General features: G+C 45.2%; 1 protein-coding gene across 18 annotated transcripts in view; it reads right to left on the reverse strand.

Annotated features, from left to right (window-relative positions):
* Positions 1 to 2,788: 2,788 nt before the first annotated feature.
* Positions 2,789 to 17,804, reverse strand: part of TCF12 (transcription factor 12) — a 62,905-nt gene continuing 47,889 nt past the window's right edge. For 5 of the 18 annotated variants that reach the window (XM_087878027.1, XM_087878034.1, XM_087878033.1 and 2 more), the window contains 10 exons: positions 16,437 to 16,501; positions 13,575 to 13,653; positions 13,132 to 13,205; positions 11,028 to 11,099; positions 9,791 to 9,997; positions 8,627 to 8,741; positions 7,495 to 7,663; positions 6,050 to 6,282; positions 4,905 to 5,059; positions 2,789 to 4,502 (listed from right to left, as the gene is read on the reverse strand). In XM_087878027.1, coding sequence (XP_087734153.1) covers positions 4,917 to 5,059; positions 6,050 to 6,282; positions 7,495 to 7,663; positions 8,627 to 8,741; positions 9,791 to 9,997; positions 11,028 to 11,099; positions 13,132 to 13,205; positions 13,575 to 13,653; positions 16,437 to 16,501 — 1,157 coding nt within the window. In that variant the 3' untranslated portion in view covers positions 2,789 to 4,502; positions 4,905 to 4,916. The remainder of the gene's footprint in view (positions 4,503 to 4,904; positions 5,060 to 6,049; positions 6,283 to 7,494; positions 7,664 to 8,626; positions 8,742 to 9,790; positions 9,998 to 11,027; positions 11,100 to 13,131; positions 13,206 to 13,574; positions 13,654 to 16,436; positions 16,502 to 17,804) is intronic. The other 13 variants (XM_034409313.2, XM_034409317.2, XM_034409316.3 and 10 more) reach the window with 7 other exon arrangements.

Below are 17,804 nucleotides of genomic sequence, written 5' to 3' on the forward strand. Positions count from 1 at the left end.
AAAAAAATTAAAATAAATAAAATAAAATTCAGGGACTCCTCCCGCTCGGCCTCCCTTGGGCACCTGGGCGCTCTGGAGTTTAGGCAAGAGCGCCACCTGCTGGAGGAATACCTGGGCATCTCTCTCAAGAGATGCCCAGGTATTTCCACGTGTGTGTGTGTGCGCGCGTGCGCGTTTGATGACAAGTCCCTCACTTTTCTTGGCAAGATTTCGGAAGTGGTTTGGCGTCCTCTCCTCCTCCGAGAGCTGAGGGGCCAGCGTCACCCTCTAGTCTGCTGCCTTAACCACTAACCAAATGGGCTATTTCTCCATTTAATCTACAGGGTGCCACCTTCTGTTTCCTTTGTAAGGCTACTGAGGGCCAACACCTTTAGCTTCCATGCATCTTTCTCCATTTGAAATGTTCAAAACAGAAAACCTGAGCTGCTTTCGAAGGCTTCCAGCCCAAGAGGGGCAATCGCTCTGTCACCGACCGGGAAATGCTTGCAGCTCTGGGCTTGACTCTGGGATCCGCCTGCTCAAGCTGAGACACATGCCTGGGGCTGCTTCCAGGACCCCGTTGCCCTCTTTCCTAGGAGAGGCTCTACTCGGATCCTGCTCCTGGGATGACTGTGTCTTTTGGGGCGACCGTGGGTGGTTGCTGGCTCAGGGACAATCTCCTTGTGGTCATTGCTCATTGACAGACAGTAAAGACAGACATCATGGCGGCTAGCTCCCTTGTATTCTAAGCCATCGTTTGGATTCTGGTGTTGCTAGGATGAGAGCTCTAGAATTCTATTTCAAGCTAATTCTGAATCAGATCTTTTTCTATTGTGACTCCAAATTGGGATTCTCAGCAGTTTGCTTATGTGATCAACAACCCAAGATGACAGCCAATCTTACCTTCTGTGGGAGTAACTATTAAGCCCCCCAAGGGTGACCCATCACAAGTGGGGGACAAAGGGGGAGGTCGCTCTGAATGGGGCTTCCTGAAACTCTGGGTGCTCCAGGGAGATTCCATGAGGCAGCCCAAGGCCCCTGGCTGGTGGTCTGCGTATTGCAAATCTCAAGCATCCTTAGGCAGCTCGTAAGATCCCCAACATCCATAATGTGCAAGAGTTGAGAGGCTGGTCCAGACAACATATCTTTGCCTTCATCCTTTCAGGTCAGCAAGGAGTCAGGATGGACCTGCAAAGGTGTTCATGAATTGCTTCCAGAGCTTTGGATTTATAAATACTGCTGAGGCTGGGAAGTTTGATTTGGGCCTTTTTTTCTACCACAAGGAATCTGTGTGGAGTTCGTGATATATAAATATACCATAGTAATAATTAGTGAGTAGTGCCCCTAAGAAGCCCTTGAGGGCAAGATCCCACTGCCATTGTGGCTCACCACATTTGCAAATGTCTTCTGCCTGCTCTTATAAGGTTCATTCAGTTATTTTTGTAATCTTATTTTTGAAGATTTTGTATTTTATACAGATACTGAATATATGGATTTTTTTCGACTGCTATATACATTTATTTTTTTATATCATGTTTTAAATTGGTTTTATGATTGTTTGCACCCAGAAACACCTGTTTGACATGAGCGGCGATATAAATTGAATCAGTGGTGAAATCTAAAATTTGTTACTACCGGTTCTGTGGGCATGGCTTGGGGGGGGGGGGGGGTGTTAATGTGACTGGATGGGCGTGGCCAATTATTTTTCCCTTTTAAAACCATTTTTTCTGCAACCTCTTCGGTGAAGAGGTTGTAAAAAAATGCTTTCAAAAGGCTCTGATGATCCTAGCTGAGTTGCCTGATCAGCAGAGGCTTTTTTTCTTTTAAATGCCTCTGACGATCCAAGCTGAGTTGCCTGATCGGCAGAGGCTTTTTAAAAAACCTCTGCCAATCAGGCAACTCAGCTTGGATTGTCAGACACATTTAAAAGAAAAAAAGGTTTTTTTAAAAAAAACCTTTGACGATGCCAGCTGAGCCGCACGATCATCAGAGGCTTTTTTTTTTTACTTTTAAAAGCATTTTTTCGGCCGAAGAGGTTGTAGAAAAAATGTTTTTAAAAGTAAAAAAAAAAAACCTCTGATGATTGTGTGGCTCAGCTGGGCATGGGGGGGAGGCAGGGATTTTTGCTACCTGTTCTCCGAACCACCCGTCTCCATCGCTACCGGATCGGGCAATCCGGTCCGAACCGGGAGCATTTCATCCCTGAATTGAATAAATAAATAAATGCTGCAATGGCATGGGAAGAACAATTTGCCTGGAAACGCAACCAAGTGGGAGGCAATCTCCACATTTCATTCTCTACTTGGTCCCAAACGCAACTTCTGGAAGAATCTTGGGCCATTTTGTTTTGAGACCCATAGTACCTCCTGCTCCTCTGCCGTTGCACCTCACTTGAGTTGAGTGTAATGCACTTGGCCAACCTCCCTGGTCCTCCTGTCTGCTCCCTGGTCCTTCCCATTCCTGGCCCTTGCCTTGACTTGCTTTTGCCTGGAAAGCCGAGTCCCTTTGTGAAATATTCCTCTGGTCTCTGCATGTGGATTTGTCTGAACCAGGCCTGTGCGCTGGGCATGTTCCAGATGGTTAAAAGCAGCACACACTGTAAATCTAGAGAAACAAATTCAGCATCCTTGTTAATCTTAATTTAAATATGGAACGGCTTTACTTCACTTTTTAAACACTAAAATCAATATGGCTTTAAATCACTTGGCATGTCCATTTAAACTTCATCCTTCCTATTCATGTGCAGATAAGGATTTGCCCAAAATCGACAATGGCATAAAAATCGTTAAAGATTGCTTGAAAACAATAATTACAAAAGGATGGCACATTTATTGCTACATAAATGTTATATACATAGTGTTTTCTGACAGACAACACTGACAGAAAAAGTGTTGAACTTGTTGCTGGTCAAAAAGGTATATCTGTAATATCTTGAAATTTGACACAAGGTACAAATTTGCAATAAACCAACATATGGGAATTGAATAACCAGATGAGAAGCAATTCATTTCGGACAAATAGCTCTTACAAAATTCCATAAGGTACTACACAGGATGCTAGAACCCTACTATGCTCTTACAATGCTATTGTAAATTTCTGATATTAATGACAGGTTATGGTAAACAACCCTACATTTCTTACTACCCATTATAGTAAAATAAAGTAAGAATTTTTTTTACTGAAAACTTTTGATTTCAAAAATCTAGAAAGAGTAATATTTAGAATTCAAGAAACTTCTTACAAGATTATTGTATAAAAGACTAACTACAGTGAAAAATAAGCCAAATGTTTTCTCTCTTGGTTTCCCAAAGGGAAACTTTGGAGCGCACAGCACACATCCTGCACAACCCAACAGAGCCAGGAGCCAAAGTTCACTGGCTGGGGAACACCAAGAAGGGGGCAGAAAATAGCCACGGAGACTTGCCCAGGGTCACTTTATGACAGCAACTTAACAAACCACCATGTACTAAGAACCATCTGAAAGACACTTCCCCTGGTAGAAAGGAAGCCAGTTAGAGCCACAACACTTTCAAAGGTGGAGGAGCAATTCAAATCCTGTGAGAGAAGTTTGCTCAGGATGGCAGGGCAGTGCCACAGCGGGTCTTTCTCTGGGCTGCTACAATGGAAGACAGCATTCATGGAAGTTCAAAGTGGGATCCAAGGGGGAGGAATTGCCCAGAGAGAGGCACTCCCTGCTCCGCCCTCAGCAAAGGCAACTGACCAGGAAGGGAGGAAGCCAGGCATCAGGGCAGGTTGTGCATTGCTTGTTCTTACAGCTCCAGGGCAATTCTAAACGGGCTTCCTCTCGGTCCCATTACAAGCCTTAGAAGTGGGGGGAGCCGTTTGAGAAGGCAAAGGACAGAGGTGATTTCAGCTCAAGGAGTGCTGTGGCTCTATATGGCTTGTGTCTGTGATGCAAGAGGCCGAGGGCTGTGCGTCAAAGGGCTCCTCAAGATCAAGGTACCTACCCGGGAAATACATGTCCGATGACCAGAGAAAAGAGAGCTGGCACATGCCCTTCTCCCTTCTTTAAGACACTTGTAGGCAGGAATGGTGGGAATGTGAAGGGCCGGTGGCATTGTGGCTTCATTCTCGGAATGCACTTCTCAACATCAGGATCTCAACCAAGCTTTAAACAGATAAATGTTTCCCTTCATATGATGGATCTTGATAGTTCCATTACAAATAAATAATGTTTTCTAGTTACAATGCATTTGCCAATTCGGTTTAGGCACAAGGCAGTTTCCCCATCAAGTGGAGAGGAGATCAGAGTCTCTGATTGTGCTGGAGCGACAGGAGAACCGCAAAGAAGAGAAGGAGAGGCGCCATCGTCTCTGGAGTGGAAGTCCTGCTGGAAGAAGAGCCTGCTGCTCTCTCTCTCTTCAGGGGCCGGAGGTTCTCAAAGGGCCACTTCTGGATCGGTTGTTTCTTCGGCGAGATGGTCCTGTTTAATGCTATGTTGAGTGTCCTTGTGAAGAAAAGATCCCCTTCTTGGCCTCTTCCACATGGTTCTGGATTCTGATCTGGACATTAAAAGGGCAATGTTGAAGGACTGACAGTTACAGGGCACAGTGGGAAATGGCCAAGTGGCCTGGACTTTGGCTTCTGGACTGGACGATCTGCTTCCTGTGGAGCCAGTTCTTATTCTGAGCACCATAATCTGAGGCGCCAGAGCTTCGTAGCCTCACCCACCCCCAACAAAAGCCATACACTTTGTTGAGTGTGACCATTGCTTTTAATAAATTGTGCTGGTGATCTTGGACTAAAATAATATAAGATTCCCAACACACAGTCTGGGTTTTGTTATGCTGCAGTTCAACTTAACACAAAGTGCAACTGACAGGTTTTTGGGTTTTGGTATACCCTGTGTACCCACCAACACCCATGTCAGGCCGCCCCATCCCTGCAGACATAAAACAGGTCACCTTTGTTGACGTTCACATGTGTCCCATTGGATTGGCAGTTTCACTAAGCGCTGGATGGCTTCCTGGATGAGGGTTTGGGGACTCTGCTGATACAACAGATCCCTTTTCCTCTTCCCTTCGCTTAAGGCAAGCTGCTTTGGGGTTCAGGTTCCTCTCTAGAAGCAATGACAGAAAGAAACAGGAAATACCTCCTTAAGCTGCTAGCACTGAGGCACCACTGAAGTTGAGCCTCCGCCTGGGGGCAGGATTTGCAGAAAAGCCCTTGCATGTTACGCCTCTCCATCTACACTCTTTCAAACTGCTCCCCCACACAGAGATCTGTGGGAACTCCTGGCTTCTGCTCTTTGGAATCTCTAGTGAGGTATAACCTATTCTTGTACTAAACAAGGAGCCTTTCTGTTTAAAAATCCATTTCAATAGGACACGTTTATAACCCATTCTTCCTTCAAAGAACTCAAGGCTTGCTTCAATGCTTCTTAATAGTCCCCTGTGGGCGTCAAACAAGGGAAGGTGACTGATGCAAAGTCACCCAGACAGCCTCAGATTAAGCAAGGATTTGAGGGTTCGAACACAAGCCATCACACCCAATCTTCCAAGAGAAAGGATCTGAAAAAGTGACAGAGGGTAGTCTTTCTCCACAGACAGTTCCCAATTCTTACTTCTTTACAAAATCCCCGAGGCAGGGAAAGAGAATAAAAATTAGGCCCATGCTGCTAGAAGAAGTGATGAAATGAATGAGATGCTAATGCTTCAGATCCTTGAGTACATACTACTGCCGATACCATCAGCATCTCATTTATATACACATCCTGGAAAAGCCTCAGCTGAGAAAGCACCACAGGAAGAAGCACAGCCGATCCAGCTAGTGTCCCGGAAGAAAGAACACTCCCACCCCCCCGCTGGGTAGGAAGTGGGTACTTGATGTCAGCTGCATCATTTCTGGAATAAAAAAAACCTTGCCTGTTGGAGGCCAACTGTCATTTCAGTTCTACCAAAGGAGGACAGTATAAAGAATTTTATAATGTGACCTCTAGAAAGGATTGTTCAAATCTGAAATGGAGAAAATATGCGGTGGAGAGCAGGCAGCACTTTCCTTCGGGGGCAAAGGAAACCTTCAGCCTCTCGTGCCCCCTGCCCCAGCTTACCTCGGACCTGCTGCTCCAGACTGAGGATGACTGCCACAGCCTGGTGAAGGATCAGAAGCTTGGTCTGGGGCTTTTCGCTCTTCAGGTGGAGCTGGCACATCCGGCCCAGTTCCTTGAAGGCTTCGTTGATGTCCCGGACACGCAAGCGCTCCCGGGCATTGTTAGCCATCCTCCGTTCCCGCTCACGCTCCAGCTTCTGCTCTGGGTTCAGTTCCTCATCTTCGTTCATGCTACTTTTGAAACAAAAACAGGAAAGGTGTTGAAAGTTAATTTTATTCCTCCACATTGCACCGATTATCGCCTTGCCTATAACTGGCTGGATTTTTTAAAGCAACGCCTACAACAGTAAACAATTTTATGCTTCCAACTGCAGAAAAGCCACTGGGGGGTACATTTTCTGCAACCAACACTTTGGTTTTGTTCTTCAAGGGGTTGCTTGTCTGCTCTGCCTCTCACAAGTGAAGAATGGGCACAAACTCACGGCCTGCCTGGTTCTACAGGGGAGATACAGGGGAGAGTTCATTGCCAATATGACTCTTCCTCTTGTCCCTTACTAGTTGTGGTAGCCAAACTTTTTAAGATTTAGCCATGTGCTGCTTTGTTTGGACAGCAAGCGCAGCCAGGTAATTGCACAGGAGCCCTTGTGACGTGGGTCAGGTGTCCAACAGACTGGGCAGTCCTCAGATTACATCCATTCGGTCAGTAATTGTTCAGTGTTAGGGTGGCACTAAAAAATGGATATACAATCAGCCCTTGAAGTTCTGGCCATCGCAAACGCCCCATGATTGTGACCTGGGCCCTCACATGACCACCTGTTGCCATCTTCCCTGCCCACTTTCCCCAAGCAAAGCAGAGAAGGTCGCAAGTAGCTCTACTAAGTCTCTCCTGCTTTTTCTCCCACCCACTGCATGCATACCAGCTCTCCCCTGACCCCCCCCCCAGCATCCCTCCCCCCCTGCATTACTCGTTACTTGAGACTCCTGCCCCTGCCCATTTAACAACATGCACAGCTCGGGGTTACAACAGCCACCGGAGCTGCTGCCACTAAGTGAGGCGGTCACATGACCTTGTTTTATGACCACCTCATAATTCAGCAACAGTAATTCCAGTCATAATCCAAGGACTACTTCTGCTAAACTTAAGAAAGAAACCTGACTATCATCCCATCCCCCAACAATCTATCTAGACTCAAAAGACAGCCCACTTTCCAGCCTGATGCCCAGGCTTCAACCCCAAGGGTAATGCCCTCTGCCTCTTCTGCCCACAGAAGGCATTGGACTGCCTTCCACATTTCCTCACCAGATTCTTTCCTATTGCATGTTCTACACATAGAACATGATCCTTGCCACTGGCACATACTGAGAAACTAGTTTTATTACTCTGGTGGTATTCTGATCCAGAGAGACCATTTGATTTCTGGGATAGGAGGAAAGAAGCCAATGTACCTCGTCCTGCCTCTGGAGATTTTGATATCCTTCTGGGAGGACTCCTCATCAAATTTCATGTCATCAGAGGACGCAGGTTCCTGTGCATTTTCATCCTTCTCCTTGTGCTCCAACTTGATTTCCAGCGGGACCAGGGCTACTGATGGGGTTGGCAGCCCAGCGGGCAGCACTGCAAGGAAAGCCAGTGAAGTGCAACATGGCCTATTTTATTTATTTGTAAGATTTATATGGCTGCCCAGTCACTTTCAGTGACTCTGGGCTGCTTACAAACAATAAAAAACCCAATATAGGAGAATAAAAACCAGTAACCCTCCCCCGCCCTTTTAGAAAAGAAGCTGTGACCAATCCTCTTAATGGATAGCAGGCAAAATGTAGAGCAAACAGAAAATGATAATTCCTATGAAACAGTGCTAGGACATATTTGAAGAGTTACAATTTGAAACTTGTTAAAGAAAAAAGCAGATTATCAGAGGTGGGTGCAAGCTTTCTGTGGAATGTCCAGATGAGTGTGGTTTGATGAGAAACTTCTGGAATACCCCAGAGGGTTCTATATCCAAGGGAAAGGCTCTATGTACACTCAGTGCTACGCATAAGTCGGGAAGGGACTGGAGACAAAGCTGCCAGTGCAGCAGCACCCTGCCCTCAGTGCGTGGTGCAATTCTTTGCACTGTTCTGGTCTAAACACCTTATAAAAAGAATATTACTGTTCCACAAAGAGCAATCAAAACAGTTACTGGCTACAAGAGCTCTTCCATGAGGAAGACAAAACATTTTAGATTAGAAAACAACTTATGGTGTGTGTGTGTGTGTGTGTGTGTGTGTACCCGCACGTGTTGGGGACACATGTAACAGAGGAATCTGAAGTAATGCATGGTAAGGGAAACCAAGACAAAGACAAGTTTTTCTTTCTCTAGAAATATTTGAACGGGCCAATCCACTGAAGCAAAACATGGCTGGACTCGGGAGAACTGGGATGTGGGAAGTTCTTTATCCAACTAATAAGCAAGCAAAAACAATCTTTGTTGCCAAGGAGAGGAATCCTACAGATCCATGAAAAGGGCTTATGATCGTTACTCATTTCACAAAGATTCCCACTAAATTTCCAGGCTGAAGAAATTGAAATATGACTCACCTCTACAGCTTTCTTGGGTTTTATGATTTAGTTCTGTACTCTGGGCAGGAACAGTGTTGCACAACCCTGAATTATTGCTATTGAGGCTGACACCATCTTCCCGATGTGTGCTGACCTAGGACAAAGACAGCACAGACACAGATCGCCATTCAGCCTGGCATGAGATCAGCAATGTCCAATCCACCTGAACAGATTCTGCCATCGTTGACTGCAATCCTACAGCAGAAGTTGCATGTGTATGCCATGTGAGAAAGTTGTGGGAACTCAGTGAGCCGGCGGAGGGGGTTTCTGAGGGACTCTACTCCTCGGGAGTCACCACGCAAACTTTCTGCAGGAGCTGCCCTCCCAGCAGAAGCAAGATCTTGTTGCTGACTTTTAGGAAGGAAAACAGGGCTTCTGGCAAGAGCTTGTGAGGCAGTGGAGTCACAGGCTGCAATGAGCTGGAGTGCCCTTCCTGGAAGTATGGCACGGGATGTTCTGTGGGCTAGGATATCTATATCACAATATTTATACTTAAATGATTGTAGAATTTAAGAGTTCTTCTGTTTTAGTCTTCTGAATCCATTCTAGTGTCTCTGGCCGATGACTCTCCACTTTGTTTCTTGTCTTGTGTACATTCTTTAATGATGTTCCTATGTGCTATTTAAGAGCTGCAGAGGTGCTGCAATGCTGTGGTCAGGTGTGTGTGTGTGTGTGTGTGTGTGTGTATGTGTCAGAGAGAGAGAGAGAGAGAGGAGGGGGGGAGGAAGGGAGAGAGAGAGAGAGAGAGAGAGAGACAGACAGACATGACAGTATGAAGAATGGAGCAGGGCGTGAGAAGGTGTAGGAACCAAGCAGAAGTCCCAAAGGTGCTTTTTCAAGAGGCAACTGGATTTTTCTTTGAAGATGTTTTGCTTCTTATCCAAGAAGCTTTTTCTTCTTCTTGAATGAGAAGTGAAACACCTTGAAAGAAAAACAAGAAAGTCCAGTTGCCTCTTCAAAAAGCATTTTTGGGGCAACCATGATCTGGATGACAGAGAATTTCTATAGATAACCAAGCAGAGGGACCTGCCCTTTTCCAGGCATCTCATGGGGCCCAGAGTGCTGGCTGGACCAAAACCAGGGAAGGAAAGTACCATGCTCAGTCACAAGTGTCTGCCTAATAAGGAAAGATCAGATGCTCACCATCGAGGCTTGTCTACTGGCTATGACGAGGCTGGACGTGCTGTAAGTGGCATTCAACGTGCTAACAGGCCTATTGTGGGATGGCCGCAATAAGCCCTCCATCTCTCCGTGGGACCCTGCCAGGCTTGTTGAAGGACCCACGGCGTGGTTTCTCAGCACATTGATAGCGTCATCGAGTCTGTCCAGGCGATCTTCCATCCGGGACTGCTGTTGGGATTGAGGGGTGCAGGAAGGTCATTTATGGTACACAGCAGTTTATTCCATTCAATTCTCAAGCGTTCTACAATGGGAAATGGGAAAGGCAGCCAGGGAAATGTGGTGGTATCAAAAGGACTTCAAAAATAGGCAGAAGTGCAATCTGCAACTATGTGAGAGGGTAACACTTCTGGTTCCAAAACAAGAGAGGTGAACTACAAAACTAATCTTGCTTGGTATTCTGGAATAAAGCTTAAAAGAAAGAAGCAAAACTCTTAATGGGGATTAAAAAGGAAAAATGGTACAATAATTTGACTTTGACAAGATTACTGTTTTCTAGCCAACGAATTACAGCAAGCAGAAATAGCCAGAGGAGATTAGTATTCAAAACAGCTTTCAAGTTCCATCATACCCGGCAAACTGGTCTTTCTTCCCTCGGCCACTCCTGAGAGTTGGGCAGAGCCTCTGTGGCCCTGATGTTCCCAGCCAAAAGAAACGGCTAGGAATGAGCAGCCAGGCACCAGCCCCATCAGGATCCTGCCCTCCTCTTCCCAAAGAGTCAGATTTGACCATTACTACCATGATGCAAAATGCAGGAAAGGGGGTGGGGTGGGGTTTGAGATAGAGCAGTTTGCTTTCAGGTTTGAACTCTCAAATCAGATTTTCCTGATTTCATGCCAACATTAATCTTGGCATATATTTACTGATTGTTCAAATAAAGTACGGGTGTCAAACTCGCCGCATCACGTTGTCGTCATGTGATGTTTAGTGACATTTTCCCCCTTCGTGGAGCTGGGGTGGACGTGGCCTGCAAGTGCTGCATCTGGCCCATGGGCCGCTAGTTTGACACCCATGAAATAAAGTATGCAAAAGAGCATTCAAACATAAAGCTTTTTTACAAGTGGAAAAGACCAACTGATGGAAGGAAGAGATGCATCAGCTGTGCCACAGTAAATGGGGTGGGTTGTAACTTTTAAAAATCTGCAAGTAGAATTAACCAAAAAAAACCCCCCAAAAGGCACCCTCTAAAGAGAAATAGTACCTCACAGACATCCTTTAAGAAGGACATAGCATCTTGCAAATGCTCATGAAGTTGTTGCTCAACTCGATTTTTCTGGCAAAATCAAGACAGAAGAAGGAAAGCACAAGTTAAGTAATGATAAAGAGGTGAGGTAAATAGCTGGTGTGCAGGTCAGCCTCAGTGGTTAGTTAAGTTAATACCACAAAGATCTAATTAAACTTGGAACTAAGGAGATAAAATGCTGTGCGCCAGAGCAATCTCTATAGATTGTTTATGTACATTTGCAATGGAAGGCAGTAGGTGAAGTACTGCATTTTTTAGCTGCGTGAGAAAAATGTTACGTTGGGAGATCTTAAAATGCTTCATCAATATGTACACATTATTTTTCTCTTCTGCTTCTGAGACAGGACTGAGAGCTTTCTACATTAATTCCTATTATCATCTCTCCTTCACAGATGCACACAAGGTGTTTAGTGGGGGGGACCTGGGAAGCAGAGCACTCATGCCTCCTCCCTCTTCCACAGCGCCCAGCTATCAGGGGTTGCTCCTCTGTCTTGGTCCTATTAGATCTCTCAGCGGCTTTTGATACCATCGACCATGGTATCATGCTGCAGCGGTTGAGGGGGTTAGGAATAGGGAGCACCGTTCTGTGGTGGTTCTCCTCCTTCCTCTCTGACCGTTCGCAGTTTGTGTTGGCAGGGGGATAGAGGTCGACCTTGAGGGGCCTCACATGGGGAGTGCCGCAAGGGTCGGTTCTCTCGCCCCTTCTGTTCAACATTTATGTGAAGCCGCTGGGTGAGATCATCCGTGGTTTTGGGGTGAGAATCCATCAGTATGCTGATGACACTCAGCTGTACATCTCCACCACAGACCACCCCAACGATGCCCTTGATGTGATGTCTCGCTGCCTGGAGGCCGTGCGGGTCTGGATGGGGAGAAATAGGCTCAGACTCAACCCTTCCAAGACCGAGTGGCTGTGGCTTCCGGCGTCCCGATATAGTCAGCTGGTGCCATCCCTGACTATTGGGGGTGAATCACTGCCCCCCACAGAGAGGGCTCGCAATCTGGGTGTCCTCCTGGACGCACGGCTGTCTTTAGAATGACAGCCGTGGCCAGGGGGGCTTTTTATCAGGTTTGCCTGATTCGCCAGCTGCAGCCCTTTCTGGACCAGGACGCCTTGTGCACGGTCACTCACGCCCTTGTCACCTCCCGGCTGGACTACTGTAATGCTCTCTACATGGGGCTCCCCTTGAAAAGCACTCGGAGGCTCCAACTGGTCCAGAATCCGGCCGCACGGGTGGTTATGGGCGCAACCCGTTGCGCCCACGTGACACCCCTCCTGCGCGAGCTGCACTGGTTCCCAGTGGTCTTCCGGGTGTGATTCAAGGTGCTGGTCACCACCTTTAAAGCGCTCCATGGCATAGGACCCGGGTACCTTCGAGACCGACTTCTGCCACCAATAGCCTCCCACCGGCCAGTCCGCTCCCACAGAGAGGGTCTCCTCAGGGTGCCATCGGCCAAATTATGTCGGTTGGCGACACCCAGGGGGAGGGCCTTCTCTGTGGGAGCCCCTGCCCTGTGGAATGATATTATTATTATTATTAATCAGGAGCCACTTGTCTAGATTCATCCCCCTTTCATGCTGATGGTCTCATGTCTAGATCCCATTTCACTGCATACACACTGTGGGTTCTCTTCATCCTTAATTTTTCTGTGCTGAAGAGCCCAATGCAATACCTCCTTTCTCGAGTTATACCAATTGTCTTTTGGAATATTTTCAAATTCTGCAATATCCTTTGAGACCAATGGTCCATGAACAAGAGATGCTGATGTAGTAATGTAAGTGGCAAGCAGAATTACACCATTTTCAACTCAACTAAGAATCTCCCAAAGATAAAACTCATTTTGATGTTGCAGTTTTAATTACTGCTGAATTTGTTTGTTTTAAAAAAGGGAAATACGATTTTAATGCACTGTAAATTTTCCCGAGAAAATGGTTTTGAAAGGCAACCTACACAAAAATAAGCATCTTGGTTCTGTTAAGAGGAAATGAACGTGTAAGTAAGATTTGTTTCAATGAAACCAGAAAGCTATTTCTTGAACAGAGTTACCCAGCAATTCTTACCAATGAATGTAAAGAATTTTCATAGCTTGGAGACAGAGGGGCTTGTCCTCCAGTTCTTGACCACTGACCAGCACCTGTCAAAATCAAAACTGCTGAAGCATGGCACATACAGGAGAAACATATCCTGCTGCTGCCAACATCTTCTGATTTATAAAGAGCTTTCTATTATTTTTATATGCATTTTGGAATGGTTTTCTTTGTGGAGCCCAAATCCACAAATCCTGAATGAGAGCACCTTAAATATCAAATTTTGGTCAAAGGGGCATTCACAGGTTGTCTGCACATGCTCAGCAGCTCTTTGATGTTTACTGGAGAGCAGAAATCCAACAAAACAGCACAACTGCCGGATTGCACTTGTATGCTAGAAAATCAGTTCTTACAAGACTTCAAAAAAGGAAGAGGTGGTAGGGGGAGCAAGAGGAAGAGGAAGAGATGGATACTACCTGTGAGAGATGATGGTGATCCAACAGGTGTTGAAGGATTTGAAGGAAAGCTACTACTAGTGTGGTCAGGAGAATAAATCTGGAAAAAAAGAAATTTCACAATTGAACTATTTGATATGCTAGAATCTACACATTAAAAAATTCAGCTGAACAAAGGTTGAAGAAATTGAAATGTTTAGAAATGTTCAACCTGGTAACTGAGAGCAAACCACACTCCCTACTAAGAGGTGATGATGTTACTTAGTTTGGTAATTAAACGTCTGCAAGAAAACAACCAAGCTCAGAGAGCACCAAGGACCCTACAGTCCTTGGGACAAATATTCCTTTCTATCAATAACTGTAATTCCCTGTGATTCTCTCCCCAATGCAGTTCCTATAGTTCTTATATAATAGTTCCCAATTCTACTGTTTATCTTAAATGCACATCTGACTATTTAAACTCCACCAGGATTGCCAAAGGCCAAGTCACCAAGGCTGAAGCTGTAGGCTCTGAGTTGTTAAAGAAGAGACTTAAAATGCCCATGTCATCATCCTTTGAGACGCCATTGGGACCCCTGGGCCTCAAGCAATGCAGCCATTCAAGGATCACTTGGAAAAGTCAACTTCCCAATGTTTCCCTCTTTGTTCAGAGACTGTGAGCCCTGAGCTATCCAAGCTGCACAAAGGCTGCGCTCCCTGAACTGGAAATAGGAAGCAAAACGTAGGTTTGGACAAAGAGATTTGATATAACCAACAACATTAAAGAAAAACCTCTGATTTGATATTCTTTAAATTAAAAACCAAGTGTTTTGATTTGGCATTAAACACTGACATAAACCAGATGCTTCTCTTACCATGGAACCCCCAATGGGGACCATCTATAGGATTATTGTTTGGCAAATGTTCAGGGAGGCACATTAGATATGGTAGACATGCCCAGATTTTCTTTGCTTTCTATCCACACCAGTTCATTATCCATGCCCAAATATAATCCATTGGGCTTTGAGAGCTTTGGGTAAATACGTTTGTGTACAATTCTCTTTCTTTCCCGCTCTAAAATTAAGACTGCAATTATCTAGGCTTAAATCTAAAATAAAAGGACCTTTGCAAACGTATTATCTGACCTTTCTTTTTTAACCATGGAGTATTTTGAAAGGAATTTGTATTTAGATTCATAAACAAATGTTGCATCCTGTTATTTTTTAAAAAGCACCACATCAGACGCAATCTTATTTCTGCTATTAATGACAACATTTAAAAGGGAGAGAAAGGCAGCAGCTTTACAATTTCAGATGGTTTTATTGCTTCATCAGACAGGTTAAAAGCTAAAGAACCAAGTATTCGGATTCCTTCATTCGCATGCCTCCTTTCTCAAGAGTAGCAGAGGGCAATGAACACACATCTCCAGGTGAGGGAAAGCCCAGGACTGCTCGACTCTAGCAAGGGCTGAGAGGCCAACAATCAGCCCCATGGAATATTTGTGAACTGACTTGCTGATTCATGTCAAGCAGCACCAAGGTGAAGGGCTGCCTTAACTTAGACAAGAAGGCTTAGACAACTTAGAACTAAGCCACCTTTGGTCTGACCTAAGCATAGGTCATAAAATCATCTGCTACAATGTCCTACCTGTCAATGACTACTTCAGCTTCAACCACAATACATGAGTAATGAATAGATACAAACTTAAGGTAAACTGCTCCAAACTTGATTGCAGAAAATATGACTTCAGCAACAGAGTGGTCAATGTCTGGCATGCACCACCTGACTCTGTGGTTTCTTCCCCAAACCCCCAAAACTTTAACCTTAGACTGTCTACCTCACCCCATTCCTAAGAGGTTGTTAAGGGGTGTGCATAAGCGCATCCGGTGTACCTACCATCCCTGTCCTAATGTTCCCTTTTATTTGTATCCATTTCATGTATTCATAATTATGTTTATACTTATATCTGTTATCTAATACATGCTGGAAGGAAGGAAGGAAGGAAGGAAGGAAGGAAGGGAGGGAGGGAGGGAGGGAGGGAGGGAAGGAATAAATAAATAAATAATCTTCCAATTATGCAAACAGCTTGTTTCTCAGCACACACTACACTCCTCTCTTCTGCCTCCAACTAACAGTACCCATTCATACTAGACCTTTGGCAAACTGTGGCTGCATCCAATCTCCCTCCCATTTCTTTGTCATGGAGACCTTCTAATGGAACTCAGACGCCTCCTCTCTGGGGGGGAGCCAACCCCAGGAGGAAGCTTTGGGGAGGCAACTTTAAGGCAAAGCTGCTACAGGCAAGGTAGCTGCAACACTGAACCCCTGCCTATGCCATGCAGTTAATTATAGAATGTATTTCTCATGATGAATTTATTTTTTAACCTCTGGTCAATCAACAGCTTACTCCATTTTATTAGCTGCCCTCTGTTGTAGATTTCTAAAGGAATATTTCAAGGGTCATGGTTTAAAATATAAATGACATTAAAGAAACCACCCTGAGTAGGAGAGCTCTTCAGACAGTCTTTGGAAATACAAAGCCTTCAGCAATGCAATTTTACAGCACATGATTATTTTGTTTTGGGTCTTGCAACTTGTTTTCTGTGGCTCCATGGGTACACTCCCCTCTGTCTGCCTATTCAGGGGGGATGGGGAGAGTTTTGCTGCCATGTAACGTGCCTGAAAGGAGCTTTAGGTGTGAACAAACTTTAGGGTTAGGGTCAATCACACATTCACGGAAATGCCCCCCTCAAATCCAAGCCACCCTGGGGTTGCTGGCCACAGACACCTCCGGGTGCATTCTGGGTTTCTTCATTTGAGATCTACCTGAGGCAATTTGAAGGGCAGGAATTTATATATGGAGTTTGGGTCCTTCACAGAATTGCTCCATATACAGTTACTTACAGAGGCCAAAGCTTTTCCAAGGGCATCCCCAGTCTGTGAACTTCCAGCAGGATTCCCTCTATGCGCTGTAAAGAAAAAGGCAACACAATATATATATATATATATATATTGCTTTAATTTATATGCCGCCCTTCTCCGGAGACTCAGGGCGGCTTACAATGCTTACATACTTTTGTATATTTATACAAAGTCAGCTTATTGCCCCCCACAATCTGGGTCCTCATTTTACCTACCTTTGAAAGGATGGAAGGCTGAGTCAACCTTGAGCCTGGTGAGATTTGAACTTGCAGTAATTGCAAGCAGCAGATGTTAATAACAGTGCTTTAGTTCACTGTACTACCAAGGCTCTAATATTGATGTGGTGCAGCTGGCGAGAACACCCAGATGGTATTTAAGAGAGCAGAATGGGGGGAGAGGAAGAGAGAGATCAAGAAGGGAAATTACTTCTGAGCTGCTGTTTTCAAAGGGCCCTTCCTTCTGGGGAATGCACATCCTCTTAACTACAGGCAAGGTTAGTTTGCAAAGATGCTAAGAGAAGAGGCTTCCTTCAAAGAGGGCTGGAAAGCAAACTTTCCCAGCCTACAGTCAAAACGTAGGACCTGAAAGCATCTACTGAATCGGTTTATATAGGATTGTCTTTCTCCCATCCCATGGAATTCCAGAACTTGCGAAAAGGAGAGGCAATCGCCTCCATTTGGAGCTGTGCCATGATCATTCTCTCCTTTAGGGACCTAGGTAAATGGGCTGCCCTATCCCGGTCTTATTATGGTCAAGAATTAAAACGCAAATCCAAACATTTTTTTCCGTCAGTGCCACAAAGGTAAGAAAATATTCACATATGGCAATTAAATTACGTGTCTCTACGATAGATCTTACTCATGCTCATCTGCAACCTTTTCAAAGGCAGCATTATCATGCTTTAAAACTGTATGTCAATGTGCCAAGGCCTTAAAGCCTATTTACTGCAATCCCCAATCAATGCAGGAGACCTCAATCTAAAACATCCTGAATTTCTCTGAAAGAGTAATTAAGAGGATTACATGCTATGCGGAATGGACTTGGATATCCTTTAGAGAAGTCTTATGCCTTGGCCCGGAAGGGGTAAGACCTTGAGGCGTTCTCCCTCTGAGCCACCTGGCAATGGCAGAAGCTGAAAGTCTGACCTTGGTGAGGACATCAAACTTTGCAGTTTCTCTGTGAATCTTAGTTCTGCCTATAAAGGAGCCAAGGGCCCTTCGAACGCTGTACCCTTCAGGTGAGGGAGATTAGAAGATGTCCAAAATCTACGGAAAACAGAAGTAACTTTAGATTTGAATGCCAGATCTAGCTGCAGCATTTCGTCTTCATGAAAGAGGTTGATTCCCTTAG

Source organism: Pantherophis guttatus, chromosome 13 (assembly GCF_059756535.1).
Source record: "Pantherophis guttatus breed Tessera chromosome 13, ASM5975653v1, whole genome shotgun sequence".
Taxonomy (NCBI): domain Eukaryota; kingdom Metazoa; phylum Chordata; class Lepidosauria; order Squamata; family Colubridae; genus Pantherophis; species Pantherophis guttatus.